The 18,890-nt window shown below is 41.0% G+C and overlaps 1 protein-coding gene across 1 annotated transcript in view; it reads right to left on the bottom strand.

Annotated features, from left to right (window-relative positions):
• The window catches only part of SAMD12 (sterile alpha motif domain containing 12), a 427,167-nt gene continuing 409,725 nt past the window's right edge, over nucleotides 1,449-18,890 (bottom strand). Inside the window, exon 5 of the mRNA XM_013996531.2 lies at nucleotides 1,449-9,902. Within this exon, the coding sequence (XP_013851985.1) occupies nucleotides 9,880-9,902 (23 nt within the window). The 3' untranslated portion in view covers nucleotides 1,449-9,879. The remainder of the gene's footprint in view (nucleotides 9,903-18,890) is intronic.

Raw genomic sequence — 18,890 nt, 5'->3', positions numbered from 1 at the left:
GTGGAAATGAACACAGATGAGTGTCCTGTCCTACAGAGATGTGAAAGAAATGAGAAGGGTAAAATGGGTTAGAAGAGAGAGACTAAGATGGGAAAAGGGAGAGATAAGGAGATGAGATAGAGGCAGAGAAAAGAATAAAGAGAAGCACACAGACTGGGCAGTAAGTTAAAGGCAGAGAACTGACAGAGGGAAAAGGAAGGAAATGATAAGAGACAAACAAGAGACAGAATGGTCATAAATGATCCAAGAAAAGCCAAGGCAAGGACAATGTGGAGTTCATATGGCTCTCTCTAGTTTTACATCTTCTAAAAATGTTAACTGACAGAAACGTGCCCCATTTTCCATGTTCCTGACTTGTATGAATAGAAAGTGGGAGAAAATTGTGCTTTTAGAGCAACAGGGTATGCAGACAGATTTAGTAAGTCAGTAAACTAAAACTAAAAGCTTATCACAGGTTTTGCTTTTGGAAATCTTTTCCAGGGGATAAAACCCCCCAATCTCCCCAAACTAGATTCTCAGTAAACACATAATAATAATAAAAAAGGGCAGTGAGTGTTTTCTTTCTTTTTCCTGCGGTTGACATGTGCTTTTCCCTTTCTGGGAAGGAAGTGTTTCTCTAGTACAAGTTGAGGCAATTCATCATATTCAGTAAAATCACCGTGGCTCTAAGTACTCATGACCATGTCTCCTTGAGAAAGGGAAGGGTGAAAATTGTAGTTTGGAGCAGATAAAACGGACTATTGTTTATATTTGCTGCATCTATTACTCAGTGGATTTTTTTTTTTTCATTTGAAGGGAAAATGTTGGTGTCTTTTAAATACATGGTTGAGAGTGGAGCATATTCAAATGTTTGCTGAGCTAGAGAACCAGTGTCTAATCCCAGATCTCCCAGGCAGGTGTTACTTGAAGGCATCTCAATTGATAAAATACAGACAGGTGACACTTGGTCATCACCTGCGAGAGATGGAGATGGAGGTGCTGGGAAGTGCCACCAATCATGCTATTATAAGGTCTTAAGACTCTCTGGGGGTGAGAGCAAATTGGTGGGCCAAGATCTGTGGTCCCACTTCTTCCCACGGTGTTAGCATATCTGCAGATGAAGAGAACTGTGTCTTTTGCCCAGCTGTGCTCAGCACTAAAGCGTTCAACAGTAATAGCCATCGTGCTGGTGGGATGTGGTGCTGGGGGAATTCTGTGTGCTGGAAGCTGGAGGGAGGCCACCAATTCATTCCACATATATTATTTCTCCAGGAAACACAGCATAATTGAGGACAATTTTCCACCCTGAATTGCATCATTAGCTAACACAGGGAAAATGAAATGCTGTTAACTTTCCCTTTTCTTCTGCAAAGCTGATGAGCTGAAGAAAATAGAAATGAAAAGTTTAATGTAATTTTTTCCCAAGGATCTATGTTGAAAATCAGAATCAAAACACTTTTACACGGTAATAGAAATCCCACATTTTAATACATCGCCATGCACATAAGGAATCAAGTAATGTTGAATACAAAATAGTCAAATATACAAAATGATAAAGCAGATTTTTCAAGCCTGATAGAGATCATGCTCACAGATACAAGGGGGCAAAAATCTGTACAGTTGCATTTCTATCAATTTAAAAAGTCATGCCCCCCCAAAACTCTTTTTGAGGGCAACCCAAAACACAAGGAAACATTATAAGAAAATGTAAAGGAGACCCAAAGGGAATTGGCAAGTTGACAGCTGCTTAAGATATGGAAATTGGTATTTCAAAATCGTGGTGCCTAGTAATTCCTACGTTTAGAGAAAAAAGTTTCTAAACATGGTATGCCCTGGAAATGCAGGGCACTAAAATGAACATCCAACAGAAAAGGCACTCTTATTTTACCACATAACCGGCTTGTGTCCTCCTAAGTCTAGTCTTGGGAATTTTTCTAGGGTGCATAGAGGGGGAAAACCACAGTTGTGGGCAATGAATAAGGAAAATATTTAATTAACCACTCAGGGGACTAAGAGAATTCAGACTGCTGGTTTAACTACTCACTTAAGGATGCTATAAACATGTCTACGATCTACGTAGGCTTTTGTGTTACAAAATGTGCTTTTATAGCCATGTTTGTTAGTGTCTGCAAAACAGTGAACTAGGTTTTTTTGTTTGTTTGTTTTGTTTTTTGTGCAGGATTTTTCCCCCTCTCATACTCAATTGAGAGCCCTGGTCTCACATGCAATTCACATTGTCTCATTTTTCTTCCTCTTTCTTTCCCAGCACAAAGACTAATACATGGCAGCTCATCAAGGAAGTTCGATGTGGCTCTCTGCTTCCTGTGACCCTCAATTTGTCAACTTCATGGGCTGTCTTCAACCCGGGGATTGGCAATCTTCACCTGCACTGAGCTCCGCTCGGCTAGTGCTCTAAACCTTTGGGAGGTGATGTGGGGATGAATGGGCACCTTGACCATGAGCTTTGTAGACCAGTCGCCATATATTGGGTGTGCATTCAGAATGCTGATTGGTAACTTTCTTATTTTACTTTTCAAAATTCCAGAATGGAATCTCAGTAATAAGAGCTATGAAGGGAAGGCATAAACCAAAGAAAAGGGCTCACTGACAAAAGCCAATAGCCCAGCTCACCAGGATGAATACACAGATATGGGTGGTACAGCATAGCTTCTCCCCTTTGCTCATTTTGGCCTCCCAACAACCCTGTCTGCTAAGATGGAACAGGGAGCATCCCAAACAGATGAGCAGAGGCCCAGAGAGACAGGCAGTTTCCCCTTAGTTCAAGTTCGTATTCTCGAATTCAAAACATCTTCCCCATATATGGAATGGAGGAGTAACGGGGACCTACTGTGCAGCACAGGGAAATCTGCTCAACACGCTGTAGTGACCTATATAGGAAAAGAATCTGAAAAGGAACAGACACGTGTATATAGGTAGCTGAGTCCCTTTGCTGTACACCTGAAACTAACGCAACATTGCAAATTCAACTATACTCCGATAAACATTTTCAAAGACCAAAGAAAGCCATCTTCTCATTTATCAGAGCAGTGCCAGTCTCTCCAGAGTCCTAAGAATAACTCAAGTATAGAAACCACAATGGATCAATATTTTCTTTTCTTGGGTACTTTTTACTGCTAATATGTAATTTTGTTACAATATTGATCTTTTCTAAAATTTTGTGTACAGCTATTTAATTTAGTACCTCATGATATTAAATAGTTGGATTAACTGGAACTACAGCAAGTATGATGTAACAAACAAGAGTTTCAGTGGAATTCGTTTCAAAACATTTGTGCTGGCTCGGCTTTTCAGCAGACTGGTTGCTTCTGTGCCAATCACGACTGAGGCTTAGAGGGCACAGTCAAGAACCTGGCATTGTTCAGCTCTCTGTAACGTGGAGGTTCACTGGCTAAACTGAGGGCTCCTCAAACATGGCCTTGTAAGGATAGCATTTTTCTACTGGTGAAAGAAAGGGAGGAGTGGAGAACTCACGCAGAGCCTCAGAGAGCCTTACGGTGCCCTTCCTGTAAGTTTAAGCAAGTGGAATCCCAACCACCTCCAATGGGGGCCAACACTCCCCGAAGAAGCTGCTGCTTCTAGAAAGAGAAGGGTGCTCTGAGGTGAGACCCGAACGACAATGAAAAAACAGATTCCAGAGTTCAAATAGGAATATCCCTTCCCTTGTTTCTCTTTAAAGTTTCTACCTATAAACAGGGGCCTTCTGATGTGAAAAAATACCTGGTTCTGTACTTCAGAACCTCTGCGGCTGGTACCAAAGGAAATGTTTTTGGTCTTCTCTTGATGCACGGAATGGAACGTGGCATAGACATTGTCAAAAGTTGTGACAGAGTTAGTGTGTAGCCCCTGATGCAAACACATTAACATAGAGGATGCAGGTGAAAAAAAAAATGCTGTGGATATATATCTAAAGAATTGGAATTGATTTAGGGATCACATAACCAGAATCAAGGCAGTCCTTGATTCAAATCCCATTTTTGGAATTATGCTTGAATAGGGAGTCTGTTTAGACACTTCCAAAGGTATCTTCATGATATTTGTGCTGCTTGAGAGGGAGGCCAGGCTGACCTCTGGGGAGATGGGAGAAGTCCAACATCGGTTTTTGGAAGGGCACAGGAGCAATCACCAAGGCATTTAATAGCCAGTGATTTTTCTCCAAGGTTATGTCGCAAAGTCAATTCCCCCACCCCAAGAGAAGTCATGATCTAATGAGTACGAATCTCATTTTAGAACTTTTTTTAGAGTAAAGCATATGAATCCATTTTTATAGAAAATGGGGGGTTGGGTCGGGGATGGTAATTAGATACGATCACCGGAAACAGATCTGTGTGCTGTGGCACATGAATCTGGCTTAGGATTCCATGTGTAGTGGTTGTGTGCGTGCTGGTGTGGCAAGGCCATGGGAAGGCAGCCTGTTTATTTCCCTTGATCCAAATGACTGAAACTTAAAAGGCTATAAACAATGCAGAAGGCAACCAGCAGAGTCATCAGGGTCTTAAAGAGTTTAGGTGCTAGCATCTCTAAAGTTGGATTAATATAACCGTTGCCTTGTTTGCATCAGAGGGCTGTTTCTATTTCTGTGCTTCAGGCAAAAAGATCTGGGTCGAAGAGCCTTTCTAAGGCTTCTGTAAATGTTTGAGGTTTGGAAAACAACAACAACAAAACAAACAATGAAACGATGGAAACCCCAAACCACTGGCTTCAAAATGTAAAAAGGAATTGCATAATCAGAATTAATGTCTAAATAGCTGTAACACTTAATGTCAACCAGTCACCTGCAAAGCAATGCAAGTCACATGGCTACTTTGAAATTTTATTAGGTGTATGTTGTTGGTGCCTTCGAGCGCTTGATATAATTGGGAGCCTCTGAAGTAAGGATGCTTGGGGCTCTGAAAGGCTTTAAAATAGCCCAACGTGGCATGGGAAAGTCCAGATTTACAAAGCCTCTGCTACCCCTTTTCTGTTGTTCTGTGGACATTATGTCTCAGTCTGTGTTGCTGGGAAGGAGGTCTGAAACCAGCCCTTTCCTCCATGGCACTTCTCCTCTAGATTTGTCATGGGCAAATTGCACTCTAAATATGTTAGATCTCTGTGCTTGTCCTCCTTGCCCAGAATTTTCCCTGCAGGGCCAAGATAATGGCCAGAAGAAAGCCTGTACTGATACCATCCTCCTAGCCAACTTCCCAAATGAGAATCCCTAGAGAAAGCTTGATTTGGTTCCTTTTATTAAAGGGTGGCCAAACCTCCCTGTGCAACTGGCCAGTTTTTCAAGCTTTCCACAGGTGGTTAGCTTTCAAAAGAAGCCTCCTTGGAAGGTATATAGGTATTACGTATAACTGATTCACTTTGCTGTACACCTGAAACTAATGCAACTTTGTTAAGTCAATGAGACCCCCATAAAATTTATTTAAAAACATTTTTAAAAAATGAAGCCTTCTTGCCTCTTTACTAGAGGCAGAAGTCACCAGAGCAAAGTAATGGAAATGCAGCCCTCTCTGACCTTGAAGCTGTGCAGCGGAGCCAGGGATCACTCACATTGATAAAGCAGAATTCATAAGACAGTTCTCTGGCTACAGGATTAGATGCACATCTAAAGAAACAAAGGGACAGGACCCGCTAGTCTTTGAAACACAGTCCCCAGCTGTGCCCAAGCAGCTGCATCTCCCAGGCCGTCTGTCCTTCCTCGTGAGTCGCGGGTCTTGTTTTGATTACTGCAGTGACCGGCCACTCTCCAGACGATGAGAATTCCTGCCCAGTGTGGTCTGGGCACCAAGCTTTCACCCAGATCAAGCTCAACAAGGACTTATTAGTCAGAACTGGTAAGAAAGGGGACGACTATGTTTTTCTGTTTGGGTTCTTTGCGGAATACTTGAAATCTGCCCAAGGAACTATATTATGAAAAGAAAGAGATTAAGAGGAAAAAAAAACCACACCTCACAAAACAAAGCAAGAAAGTGAAGTGGAGAGGGTTGTGGAAGAGGTGAATAAAACTGCCTTTAAGGCATAAAGGAATTGATGTCATTTTCAAAGATTAGACTTTTAAAAAGAGACCATGGCAGCTTTAAGTCTAGTTGTCAAGTAACAAAATTACTTGAATGGAGAGGAAACAGTACAAAGAATGAAGCCGCTGAAGCACTGAAAGAGGAGGTTTTGGCAAAATGAAAGTGCTAAGGGGGTCTTGAAAACTTTTCCTTTGTGAGACTTCCATTGTTCCGCGCCAAAATCGATTATGTGACATTTGCAGACAAAGAAAACATTTGCAAGGAACAAGGGGGTACGCCCATTAGAAGTTTTAATGCTTCCATTATATTCTCACGTAAGGTTGATGTCCCTTTTCCCCTTGAAGGTTAAAAACCAGGAAGGAGTCCCTCAGATCTAAGGACTATTAGCCACTGTCCGAGCAACTGAGAAGGGACTCCGGAGGGAACCCGGGGTTATTTCCCTGTATTCTGGAGGTAGAAGTCCACGGGGCGGTTACACACCTCACAGAGGCTGCGCAGAGACTTGAAGATGAGCCACGCCCACAAGAAAGCTGATAGGGTCTCTTGCCCCCCTAGGTAGGCTTAATCTACTGAAGGGATTTGCTTTTTACTGAGGCAGGACCACTGATGCTTTGCATATTTAAATTCAGCTCTGGAGCTGGAACAATTTATCCCCTGGGTACCCCTCAAGAGTCTGATAATTATTCATTTTGGCTCACTCCCAAGAGTGCCTTTCCTGAACAAGCATGTGTGTGTGTGTGTGGGGGGGGCAGCCTTTAAATAAAAGGTGCAGCCTGGGTTTAAGGAAAAGTTCAGCATCCACAGTTTACAGCCCTTAGTCGTCAAAATATTTATCCCCTACCTTCCTGTCTCCTGCTTCCCATTAAACAAAACTCACCACAGCCATCTCTGCACTTCTAGGAGGTAAAACGTCCTACATATATCTTGGGAAGAAGGTACAGCACAGCAGGAAGTAACCATGGGTAACTGTGGATCAATGCATAACAAAGAATCCCAAGGCTGTGAAGGAAATCATTTCTCTATTTTGCTGGTTTAGCTTGTAACTGCTCAGATTATAGGCCACCACGTTTCCAAAACTATGCCCCCAAATGATTTCAAACCGAGGTTGACAGTTTGGAAAACAGTAGTAGCTCACATGCAAATATGTGGTATGTGCCAGGAATTAAGGCATTTTTAGAGACACCATCGTCAATGGGGCTCTTTCATTGTTTCCATCTTTGCCTTCTCCCATCTCCATCTTCAGCCATCATCTTTTAATCATTGTCCAGCACATTTGTGACTCGAAAAAAGCTATAAAACTCTACTCATGTTCAGAACATATTTTGCAAATGCCAAAGTAAGGATGAACCACCATCATCATATCATGAACATCTGCCCCATAAAGCATGTCCAATTTTCTAAGGGTGTTAACAGTAGTTCTCAGAGCACTCCCAGCTAAACCAGTTCATTCCCAGCTACAATGTCTCAGCACCTGGCAGTAGTTCATTTGAATTCCTCAGGCCCAATTCTGTGTCCCCAGGACCAGTCATAGCATTGGGGCTTCCCAGAATCCAGTATCATGAGGAATGGCTCTACCTGTAAAAAGGATGGATAAGTGAGCAGGGTGGATATTAAAGGAAGCAACTGAACATTGCTTGGGGGAGCTCTTACCACCTAAATCTGGGCACTGGAAGGGTTGGCTATACATGAAGGGTGTGAATATATGGCCTGCCTCCTCTTTCTGTCCTGCCCACTTCCTCAGCAAGGGCACTGCCTGCAAAGTGTGAGCCTGTGCATTTGCACACAGGTTACACTGGTAGGAGAAAAACACTGTCTGAATTCAGTCTTCATTGTGGAAAAGGTGGGCTGGAGTTGGTGTTTGGGAGGAAGAGCTAACATAAAGGCAGGGGAGTCTACCTTGTATACTGTTGCTGCCCCTGCACAGTGCATGGCACATGGTAGGTGCTCAATAAACGCTCGCTGGATAAAGAAAGGAAGAAATGAAAGATTAGAAGGAGCTCTGTCATGGGAATTGAACCTCATGTGATGGACAGTGAGACTGAGGTGGCCAGCCAGGGTTTGGCCCCCTAATTTTGGATTTGTAAAGAATGATGGTCTGCTGGGGGCCTGATGGTCCTGACGCCAACCCACCCAAGGGCCAGATCTTGGCAGTGACCTGAGCTCCTCCGAGTTCCCTCTGGGAAGCCCCTTGTTTGGCACTGCAGCCTTCAGGCTTGTGGTGAGTCATCTCGCTGGGTGACTCACCCAATCACATTTGGAGCTCTCATTCCTTCCCTGTCACGTTTCCAAATCTCAGGCGGGGGCGTTTTCCAATGGGCTGTGCATTTCCTGATATCCCCAGGGGAGGCAAGATGTGGGGAGAACAGACAATGAGTGCGTGTCTGGCGACCCTTTAAAATGCCAAGCTTGCTTGTGCTGGCAGGTCCCAGGTTTGTTACATTCATTTAAAGAAATGTCCCCGATGCCTGCCGGTCCCAGGCTGGGACTGTGGGCCTTCAGAACACACTGTGCTGAGGCTGTGGTTCAGTCAACTTTACATTTTCAGGAAAAAAAAAAAATGCTAAAGCATGATGTAGGATGCGTCTACAGGGACAATTTTCTAATACCTAAAGACAAGCAATAACTGAGTTGACCCGTTTCCTAGGACTGTGCTTTGTTGTAAAACATAGTTAAAAAAAAAAAAAAAATAGTGGCATGTAGAACCCCAGAAAGAATTAAAAGGGACTAGTAGCTTCTCTACTGAGGAAGAAATCTAGTGTGGGACTGGAACCTCTTGCTTTTCCAGACATGCAGACGGTCACTTGCTGCTTTTACTCTTCAGAGCTGTGATTGAACCTTGACCTAGAAAGTTTTCCAAAGTGTTAAAGTCAGACTGCCCAGGGAAACTGCAACTTAGCTGCCCTCACCATCTACCCAATATAGTCTATGGTCAAAAGATGGCCACCCCCTTCCTTTTTTTGAATGAACGCGTCTACAGAATGAAAGAATATGTACATTGGCCAAAGAGAGGCCTCCTGTGTGTGAGTGTTTGCATGTGCACGTGGCCAGTTGTGCCCAGGTTAAGAGGAAACAAGAGGTAAGACAGTACCACCTCCAGGCTCACCTCTCCTTCCCTTTGGTGCTCTAAGAAATCCAGCTGTTCAGCCAAGGGTCAAGAGATTAAGTCTAACAGTATTATGGCCATATTTCACCATCTACCACAAACAGCCAGGGCTGTGCCAGGAGTGGAGTCTTGTCTTGGACAGTCTGAGCCAGAAATAGGACAAGATTTACAAAAAGAAAGAAGAAAAGACTCGGTTGTCTCACATGTATCGAACGTGTGGATTCGTTTCCGTGTAGTGTTGTCATGTAAAGTGCTTAAGAGTTGGACAAAATACCTTTAGACGCCGTAACTAACACAATCAAGACATGTTTACATTCCTACCAGGGCCTAATATTGTGAACACTTCCACTGAGACTGCAGAACTGCTGTAATTTTTTTTTTCTAACACATCATGCCATCTGCACACATAATAAAATAATCCAGTAGTTGCCATGCTAAAACAGGACTTCTAGTGAAGGGCACAGACAGCTCCCCGAGGGAGCTTGAGTTATGCACAGTGATGAAAACTGGAAGCTATTTTCCAGCTAATGGTCTGCCAATGACCACTTGGAACAAGTTGGCACTGTATATTATGCACCTCATTTAAAAATCCATAGCAAACTAAGACTTTCCAAAGCCCATGATCTTGACCGAATTTTTTTTTTTTTCCAGTTAATCCAGTTAATCTGTCAATGCTCTAAGGATATCTTCTGGCAGCATCAAGAGTTCGTCTTTCTGTGAGGAACAGGCCATGTTCATATCGACTGGCAGGACAGCAGCTTGGAAGGCTAACCATGTCTATGGAGAACCCTCGGTTGAGGCTGCAAGAGGAAAAAGAAGAAAACATGATAAGCTAGTTCCTTCTAGTTCCATATACTGATGTAGAGTTAATAATCCTATTCAAACAAACCTTAGCATCCTCAGGTCAAAGAGAAAGCTCTAGTGCAGGTAACAGTTATTCAACTCCAAGATGAACTTCTGGTGGCTTGGATTCTTGGATTTTTTTTTTTTTTCTTCCCCCAGAGCATGGAAGATATCCATCTCAGGAAGAGGTGAAGTTGCATGATGCCTGGAACTGGCACGCAGCCCCATGACAAGGCTGTGGTTTGGGAAATTATTTCACACAGGATGGGGTTTCACGCATTTACTTGATCTGGAACAAGATCAGATTGGGGATGGTGTGGGAGCGTTTTTCTGGGGGTGGGGGGAGTTGAGTGGAGGGAGTTTCCTTCTTCCTTAAGAAGCTTTCCTAGGACAAAACCTAGAAGGAAATACTGGAAGCAGTACAGGTGGAGGACCTGAGTTGGCTAGTTGAAGAGTCAGAATGGCTGAGCAGGTTGGCAACTAGTTAGACAAAGTCATTAAAATTTGACCAGATCGAACTGTTTGAATGGCAACCTTGTTTTTGACCTTGGGAATGCTGGAACAGATTTGTCTAATTTTTCCAACTTTTTTTATATAATGATTTTTATATATTTTTTTCATTATAGCTGCTTTACAGTGTTCTGTCAATTTTCTACTGTACCGTATGGTGACCCAGTTACACATACATGTATAGATTCTTTTTTCTCACATTATCATGCTCCATCATAAGTGACTAGATATAGTTCCCAGTGCTACACAGCAGGAACTCATTGTCCAACTTTTTAGTTTCTAATTTTCCTATGATTTTATCTCACCACTCCTGACAGATCTTTATAATTCACAGGTCTCATTAATTAGTTAATAAAAGAGCACAGCTGACTGTTTTGCTCAGAAAAATATCAATATTAGTTTTATTTAATACATAAAACTAGTCAGCAATGGAGAGGAAGTAAGAGTTCTCAATGTTAAAAAAAAAAAAAAAGACTACTAGGTTTTAAAACTGGCTTTTAAAAAGCATGAGAGGATGCATACTTTCTAGGCAAATGTTTCACTAAAACTTGGTATTTTGGGGGAGTTCCCATTGTGGCTCAGTGGAAACAAATCTGACTAATATCCATGAGGATTTGGGTTTGATCCCTGGCCTTGCTCAGTGGGTTAAGGATCTGGCGTTGCTGTGAGCTGTGATGTAGGTCGCAGACTCAACTCAGATCTGGTATTGCTGTGGCTGTGGCATAGGCTGGCAGCTGCAGCTCCAATCTGACCACTAGCCTGGGAACTTCCATATTCTGCAGGTGTGGCCCTAAGAAGCAAAAAAAAAAAAAAAAAAATCCCCCCCCAAAAAAAACCCCAACAAAAAACGCCCCCAAAACTTGGTATTTTTGAGACAATGTAAGAACAAAAGTAAGGTACTATTTAAGTGTATTCAATATAAAATAATATACACTACTAACAAGGTTTAATAAAAGTAGAATACTAACATATTAATAAAAGTAGAATACTAACATATTGCGGGATACTATTTAAGTGTATTCAATATAAAATAATATACACTACTAACAAGGTTTAATAAAAGTAGAATACTAACATATTGCAGGGCAAACTGGAAAAATAATGACAATTTATTTGAAAACTATTAAAAATTCACATTCATTGACCCAGTGCTCCCATTCTAGGACCATATCTGAAGGAAAGAGTCTTAAAAAAGCGAAAGAAGCTAAATGCACAAATATGCAACCTAGAGGTTATTTATAATAGTAGAAAAATTAGAAAATAACCAGTCTCCTATTGTTGAAAATTTAGGTTAAGTAAATTGTGGTACATTAACATGATGGATGATTACATGGTCATTAAAGTAATAATTATAATGATTATGTAGCAACATGGTGAACAGCTATGATATACTGCAGCGTAAAACTTACACATACGTATAGAAAAGAAATGTGAGGGAAATGGTGTAGGCTTTAGGATTTTTATTATTGCTTTCATATTTTTTCTAAAAGAACAACAAAAATTAGGTTCATAAAAGTGCAACTTTGACCCAGGAGCTCTGACTAATAACTAAAGTATCCACAGTTATTTTCATTCCCTAATACTACTTAGAAAATAAATATTTATAAATTCATTACATGATAGCACACCAGTATTATTAAAGGGAATTAAAAACTGACACAGGTAAATATCTTTCATCCAAGCCAAACTGCAAGGGAGCAGGACAGCTGAAATAACAGATTTCTAGGAATCTGACACTGTATACCAGCACTGAGACTTGCTAAAATCAGCTCTGGAAAGTGTGTGACCTTGGAAAAGCATTATTAAGAATAACCTAAATGTAAAAAGTAAACTTCAGAAGTGAATCATGATAAGAAAGAGTAAACGCCAATTAATGACTCTCCTTTGGATCCTGAGTCAGGAGGTGATACCTAGGTTTATCACAGTCGCTATTTCTCCAAATAACCATGTCTTCCACATGGACCTCTAAGAGCTGATGCAAAGCAGACGTGCCTAATTTTAGCATATACCACAATCATGGACATAAGCTGAGTCCATGAGACTTTAAAGGTCTTTCACCTGTGGTACTCCAGAACAGTTCTTAGGATAGACAGAATTATCCCCATTTTGTGGATGAGAAAATTGAGGCCCGGGGCATTATTCATCCAAGGTCATACTGCTAGTGAGGGTCAAATCTGTACTCAGACTTAGCTGTGTCCCATTCTAGTGACAGGGACAAATATGTCAAGTATAAGCATTCAGAATATTTTCCATTCTCCTATCTTCCAGGTAGGATTCTGTGTACATCCACAAGCCCAGTCAGCACAGTGAAGGGCTCCACTGGGCAGGGAAGAATCTGGTGGCTAAGTTAGTTCACATTAAAAAGATGGAGATATTAGAAGAGAGAGCTGCTCCTACAAGACCTGAAAATACACAGAAGTAGAGGCCACAGAGAGACAAACTTGGGGTGTGAGGAGTGATGTAGGAGATCCAGGGTGATGGCTGCCCTAGGAGAGAGACCTTGAGAAGTGGGATGGCCCAAGAGAAGAGTGTGGATGGCCTGATGCCACCTGGACCATCTTTCCATGGAATCAGTATTTACTACTCTTTGATGCTTTTGTAGTTAGTTGTGTTTCCTGTGAATGTGTCACCATGGTGAGCGGGCTTTAGGTGGGAGCAAGAGGTCCCTGTTTACTCAGGTTGTCTATGCAAGGGGTATGCCCAGTACAAAGCTTGAACCACTGGCTTTTATCACAGATGTGAAGTGATGGGTTCTGCCGTTATCACTTGGTTAGAGTTTTTTTTTTTTTTTTTTACATGCAACAGGAATCATGGCTTTTACATACATGCCATCGGGTATGTAAAAGCTCTATGAAGTCAAAATATAAAAACAGCAATTTGTATTAGATGGCTCTGGCTCTTTATATTTTTGTTTTTGTGTTTTTAGAATTGCAATATAGTTGATTTACAATATTGTGCTAATTCTAGGTGTACTGTAGTGATTCATATTTTTTTGCGATTCCATTCCATTCCACAGATTATTACAAAATACTAAGTCCCATTCTATATAGTAAATCCTTATTGCCTTTCTATTTTATGTATAGTAGTTTGTTAATCCTATATTTCTAATTTGTCCCTGCTTCTCTCCCCTTTGGAAACCATAAATTTGCTTCTCATGTCTGTGAATATGCTTGTTTTGTACATACATTCATTTGTGTTATTTCTTGGATTCCATATATAAGTGATATCACATGGTATTTGTCTTTGTCTTATTTCACTAATCATTATATTCTCTAGGTCCATCCATGTCTCTATAAATGGCAATATTTCATTCTTTCTGAAGCTGAGTAACATTCCACTGTGTGGTGTGTGTGTGTGTGTGTGTGTGTGTGTGTGTGTGTGTGTATCTTTCTAAACCAACTGTCTGTTGATGGGCATTTGGGTGGCTTCCAAGTCTTGGATATTAAAATAGTGTTTCTATGAACACTGGAGCGCATGTATCTTTTTGAATTAGAGTTTTCATTTTTTCCCAGATATATACCCAGGAATGGGATTGCTGGATCATATGGTAACTCTATATGTTTTCTGAGGAATCTCCATACTGTTTTCTATGGTGGCTGCATCAATTTACACTCCCACCAATAGCATAGGAGGGTTTCTTTTTCTCCACACCCTCTCTAGCATTTATTATTTGTAGACTTTTATATGATAGCCATTCTGACCAACGTTAGGTGATATTTGTGATTTTGATTTGTAATTTTTCAATAATTAGTGATGTTGAACATATTTTCATGTTCCTGTGGGCCATCTGTATATCTTTGGAGAAATGTCTATTTGGTTTTTCTGCTAATTTTTTTTTATTGAGTTATTTGTTGGTGTTGAGTTTTATGAACTGTTTATATATTTTGGAGTAAATCCTTGTCAGCTGCATCATTTGCAAATATTTTTTCCCATTCTATAGGTTGTCTTTTGGTTTTGTTTATGGTTTACTTTGCTGTGCAAAAGCTTTTAAGTTTGACTAGGTCCCATTTGTTTATTTCTCCTTTTATTTCTTTTGCTTTGGAAGACTAATATAAGAAAACACTGCCATAATTTAGGTCAAAGAACTTTTGCCTGTGTTCTCTTCTCAGAGTTTTCTGGTGTCATGTCTTATTTTTAGGTCTTTAACGTATTTTGAGTTTAATCTATTTTTACATATGGTGTAAGGGAATGTTCTAATTTCATTGCTTTACATGTAACTACCCAGCTTTCTCAACACCTCTTGTTTTTTTTTAATTTTTTAAATTGTTATTTCCCCAATACAATTTTTTTTTCTACTGTACAGCATGGTGACCCAGTTACATACATATATACATTCTTTTTTCTCCCATTATCATGCTCCATCATAAGTGACTAGACATAGTTCTCAGTGCTACACAGTAGGCTCTCATTGCCAATCCATTCCAAAAGCAATAGTTTGCATCTATTAACCCCCAGAGACTGTCTTTTCTCCTTGTATTTTTGCCTCTTTTGTCAATATTAATTGACTGTAGGTGTAAGGGTTTATGTCTGGGCTGTCTATTCTGTCCCATTGGTCTATAAGTCTGTTTTTGAGCCAATACCATGTTGTTTGATTAATATAGCTTTGTAGTATAGTCTGAAGCCTGAAAGGGTTATACTTATAGCTTTGTTCTCTCCCCCCCACACCTCAGGATTTTTCTGGCAGTTCTGTTTTTTTTTTTTTTTTTTTTTTTTTTGTGGTTCCATATAAATCTGAGGATTATTTGTTCTAGTTCTTTGAAAAAGTTCATGAGTTTTTTGATAAAGGTTGTATTAAATCTGGAGATTGCTTTGGGTAGTATGGCCATTTTAACAACATTAATTCTTCCATTCCAAGAGTATGGGATATCTTTCCACTACTTTGTACATCTACGATTTCCTCCATCAATACTTTAGTTTTCACAGTATAGGTCTTTCACCTCCTTGGTTACATTTATTCCTAGGTATTTTATTCTTTTTGATATGATTTAAAATGGGATCTTTTTTTACTTTCTCCTTCTGGTATTTCGTTATTTGTTTATAGAAACATAAAAGATTTCTGTATATTAATCTCACATCCTGATACATTCCTGAAATCATTTATTAGTTCTAACAGGTGTGGCGACTTTAGGGTTCTTTACATACAGTATCAAGTCATCTGAAAATAGTGATTTTTCACCTCTTGCCTTCTAATCTGGACAACTTTCATTTATTTTTCTGGTCTGATTGCTATGCCTAGGATTTCCAATACTATGTTAAACAGAAGTGGCAAGATTGGTCATCCTCTTCCTGTTGCTGAATTTAGCAGGAAGCTCTTCACCTTTCCTATCTGTGGGTTTGTTATAAATGGTAGATGGCTCTGGATCTTTAAAGGGGGAAGGAAGAGTGTGGTACGGTTTCACCTGTCCATCCTAAGGGCTTCATATCCCAGACAACCTCTAGCTCCTCATATGTACTAAGTTATTTACAACTTTTGCTCAACCTTTCCTCGTGATTGGATGAATTCTTTTACACCCTCACACTCTAGTGAACACCCATTACTCTGTTTTTCAAGACTGCTTCAAGTGTCACATTCTTTACGAAGCCTTCTCTCCCTCTAGAAACAGCTGACAACTTATCCTTGGATGCCAGCATGGCATCGTAAGTGTTTACCAGCAAACCCACCATTCTATTTTAATGTGTCCATCATCTCCTCCTAAATTTTTTGAAGGTGGTACCACGTCTTAACTGTCATGTATCTTCCTAATGCAAAGTGCAGTGCCAAGTATACAGAAAGTGCTTCTTAATAAATAGTTGTAAAATAATGAAGACAGGAATGATGTTGGAGAAGAAGAGTGTTTCCCCCCCTCTCCTTTTCAGGGCTTAATTCAGTACCTAATTTTACCTGAATTACTTGAATCTGCATATAGGGAGGGGGGTTGTTCCTATTTCTTTCTCTACATCTAAGGATTGTTCCAGGAATATGTACATCCCAGAACTGGCCACATATGGATTTGCAGCTAACCAACAGTAACAAGCCCTTTCTCAAATCTTTTTTCGATGGGTCCACATTACTAGTTTAGACATTCTGGAAACCAATCACCTGGTCAGTTCAATAGCTTCAGAGTCCAAGGTGAATAGGATGCATTAGAGCCCAGTGATTAAAGAGTGTGGGGTTCTGGAGTCAGGCAGATCTGGTTGATATCTAAGGCTCACCACTTCCAGCTGTATGATGTTAGAAACATGAATTTTTCCAAACATCAATGCCTTCACCTTTAACATGGTGATGATAATCCCCACCTCACTGGGTTGCTGTAATGATGAAATGGGCTCATACAAAAAGTACTTTGCATAGTATCTGGCAAATAGTCAATATTTGCTAAATGATGGCTATTATTTTTTATTAATATTATTGTCACAACGTTCTAAAATTCCCTAGAGAAACTAGAGATAGAAATAGGTCAATGCACTAATGCCACAGCTGGGGGCCAGGAAACAGAAATAACATGGCCCGAAGGGCAAGCCTTTGCACCCGCCAGTGACAGATAATACTCTTCTCGCCTGCCAAGGCCACAGTCGACACACGCTGGCTTCCACTCTCACCCAGATTAGTGCAGACGCCAACAGGCAGTCCTGTGATAGAGTTCACAGCAGACACTTCAAAGGCTAGGAGAAGCTGGCCTGGGAGGCAAAGGCCAGCTTGGCAGAGGATTCTAGAACAGATCTGGAATGGACTGTGTCCAGTGCCACCTGCCCCACTCCAGTCATAAGGGTGTATTTGGGAAAGAAGAAAAGAAAGGTGGGTTAAGAAAGCAAGTTCCTAAACTGCAATAGGAATGTGGGACACAAAACCAGTAGCTGTGTTTGTATAAAAGAACACTCATCACGAAGTTCCTGTTGTGGCTCAGCGGTAACAAACTTGACTAGGATCCATCAGGATGCAGGTTCGATCCCTGGCCTTGTTCAGTGGGATGGGGATCCGGTGTTGCCATGAGCTGTGGTGTAGGTCACAGATGCAGCTTGGATCTGGTGTTGCTGTGGCTGTGGTATAGGCCAGCAGCTGCAGCTCGGATTCAACCCCTAGCCTGGGAATATTCATATGCCTCGAGTGCAGCCCAAAAAAGCAAAGAAAAAAAAAAAAAGAATGCTCATCAAATGTGAACCCTATCTAAGGCCTTAAATAAGAGGTCTGACCTAGAGAAAGTTGGTAAATTTCTATCTAACAATCTAAAACCTGTTCTATGTTTAGAGCAGTGGTTCTCAACTGGGTGCAACTGGGAACCCCCTCTGGCAATGTCAGGAGACATTTTTGGTTGTCACAGTTTAGGAGATACTCTTGGCATCTAGTAGGTAGAGGCCAAGAACCCTGCTAAACATCCTGGAATGCATGGGACAGACCCTCACTTCAAAGAATTATCCAGCTCAAAATGTCAATAGCGCTGAGGCTGGTTTAAAGGATACAGGTCCTTGTTATCTTCTATTGCTGGTTGTGAGCCAAATATATCATTCCCAGAATAGGCCAAGATAAAAACCAACTTAAGTGTGCCTCTTGTGTATACAAGAAACCAGGCTGATTTCAAACCTCACTCCCCCTCTTCATCATTTGCTCATTTTATTTGATTTTATATTCAATGTAATCAAAACCTCTAATACTAAATCATTTCTAACTTTTAGAACCCTCAAAGGCATACCATTATCATCATCAAGATGGGAAGATTTAAACAGGTATGCTCAATTAATTAATTAGTATGTCCAAAAGAAGTTAGGAGATAAAAGAAGGACAAGGGAGGATTTATGTGGCAATAAAACTCGACTCTGCTAACCAGCCCTTTGGTGGAAGAAGTCACATGTGTTGTCAGTGCACTGTTTTCATTTCTGCTACTACCTGCGCCCTGATAGTTTGGAGGAGGGGGTTGCCTGCCTCCTGAGAATGCACTGAAGAAATCGATGCTAGCCCCGACTGCATGAAGATGGAGACCAGAAACCAGGTATCAGGATAGCAGAGGACTTGGGTTAAGAGCAATAAAAGAGACGACACATGCAAACTAGTCTGTAACTTCTCATCACCCCGAGTAAACTGGAGACCACGATGGCTCTGTGACGGCTAATTTTATGTGTCAATGTGACTGGGCCATGGGGTGGCCAGATATTTGATGAAACATTATTCTGGGTGTGTCTGGGAGAGTGTTTCTGGAAGAGATTAACATTTGACTGAGTAAAGCAAATTGCTCTCTCTACCGTGGGTGGTCCCTGTCCAAACAATTGAAAGCCTGGGTAGAATAAAAGGCTGAGTAAGGGGGAATTCACTCATGTTTGCTGAGGGATATCAGTTCTCCTGTCTTTAGACTTGGCCTCAGACTTGAACTTAAATTATCAGCTTGCCTGGGGCTACAGCTTGCAGAACGTGGGCCTTCTCAGCCTTCAAAATTGTGAGTCATTCCTTATAGTAAATTAGTTTA

This window comes from Sus scrofa, chromosome 4 (genome assembly GCF_000003025.6).
Source record: "Sus scrofa isolate TJ Tabasco breed Duroc chromosome 4, Sscrofa11.1, whole genome shotgun sequence".
Classification (NCBI taxonomy): Eukaryota; Metazoa; Chordata; class Mammalia; order Artiodactyla; family Suidae; genus Sus; species Sus scrofa.
Note: the sequence above shows the minus strand (reverse complement) of the source record. Positions and strands in the feature narration are given on the sequence as shown.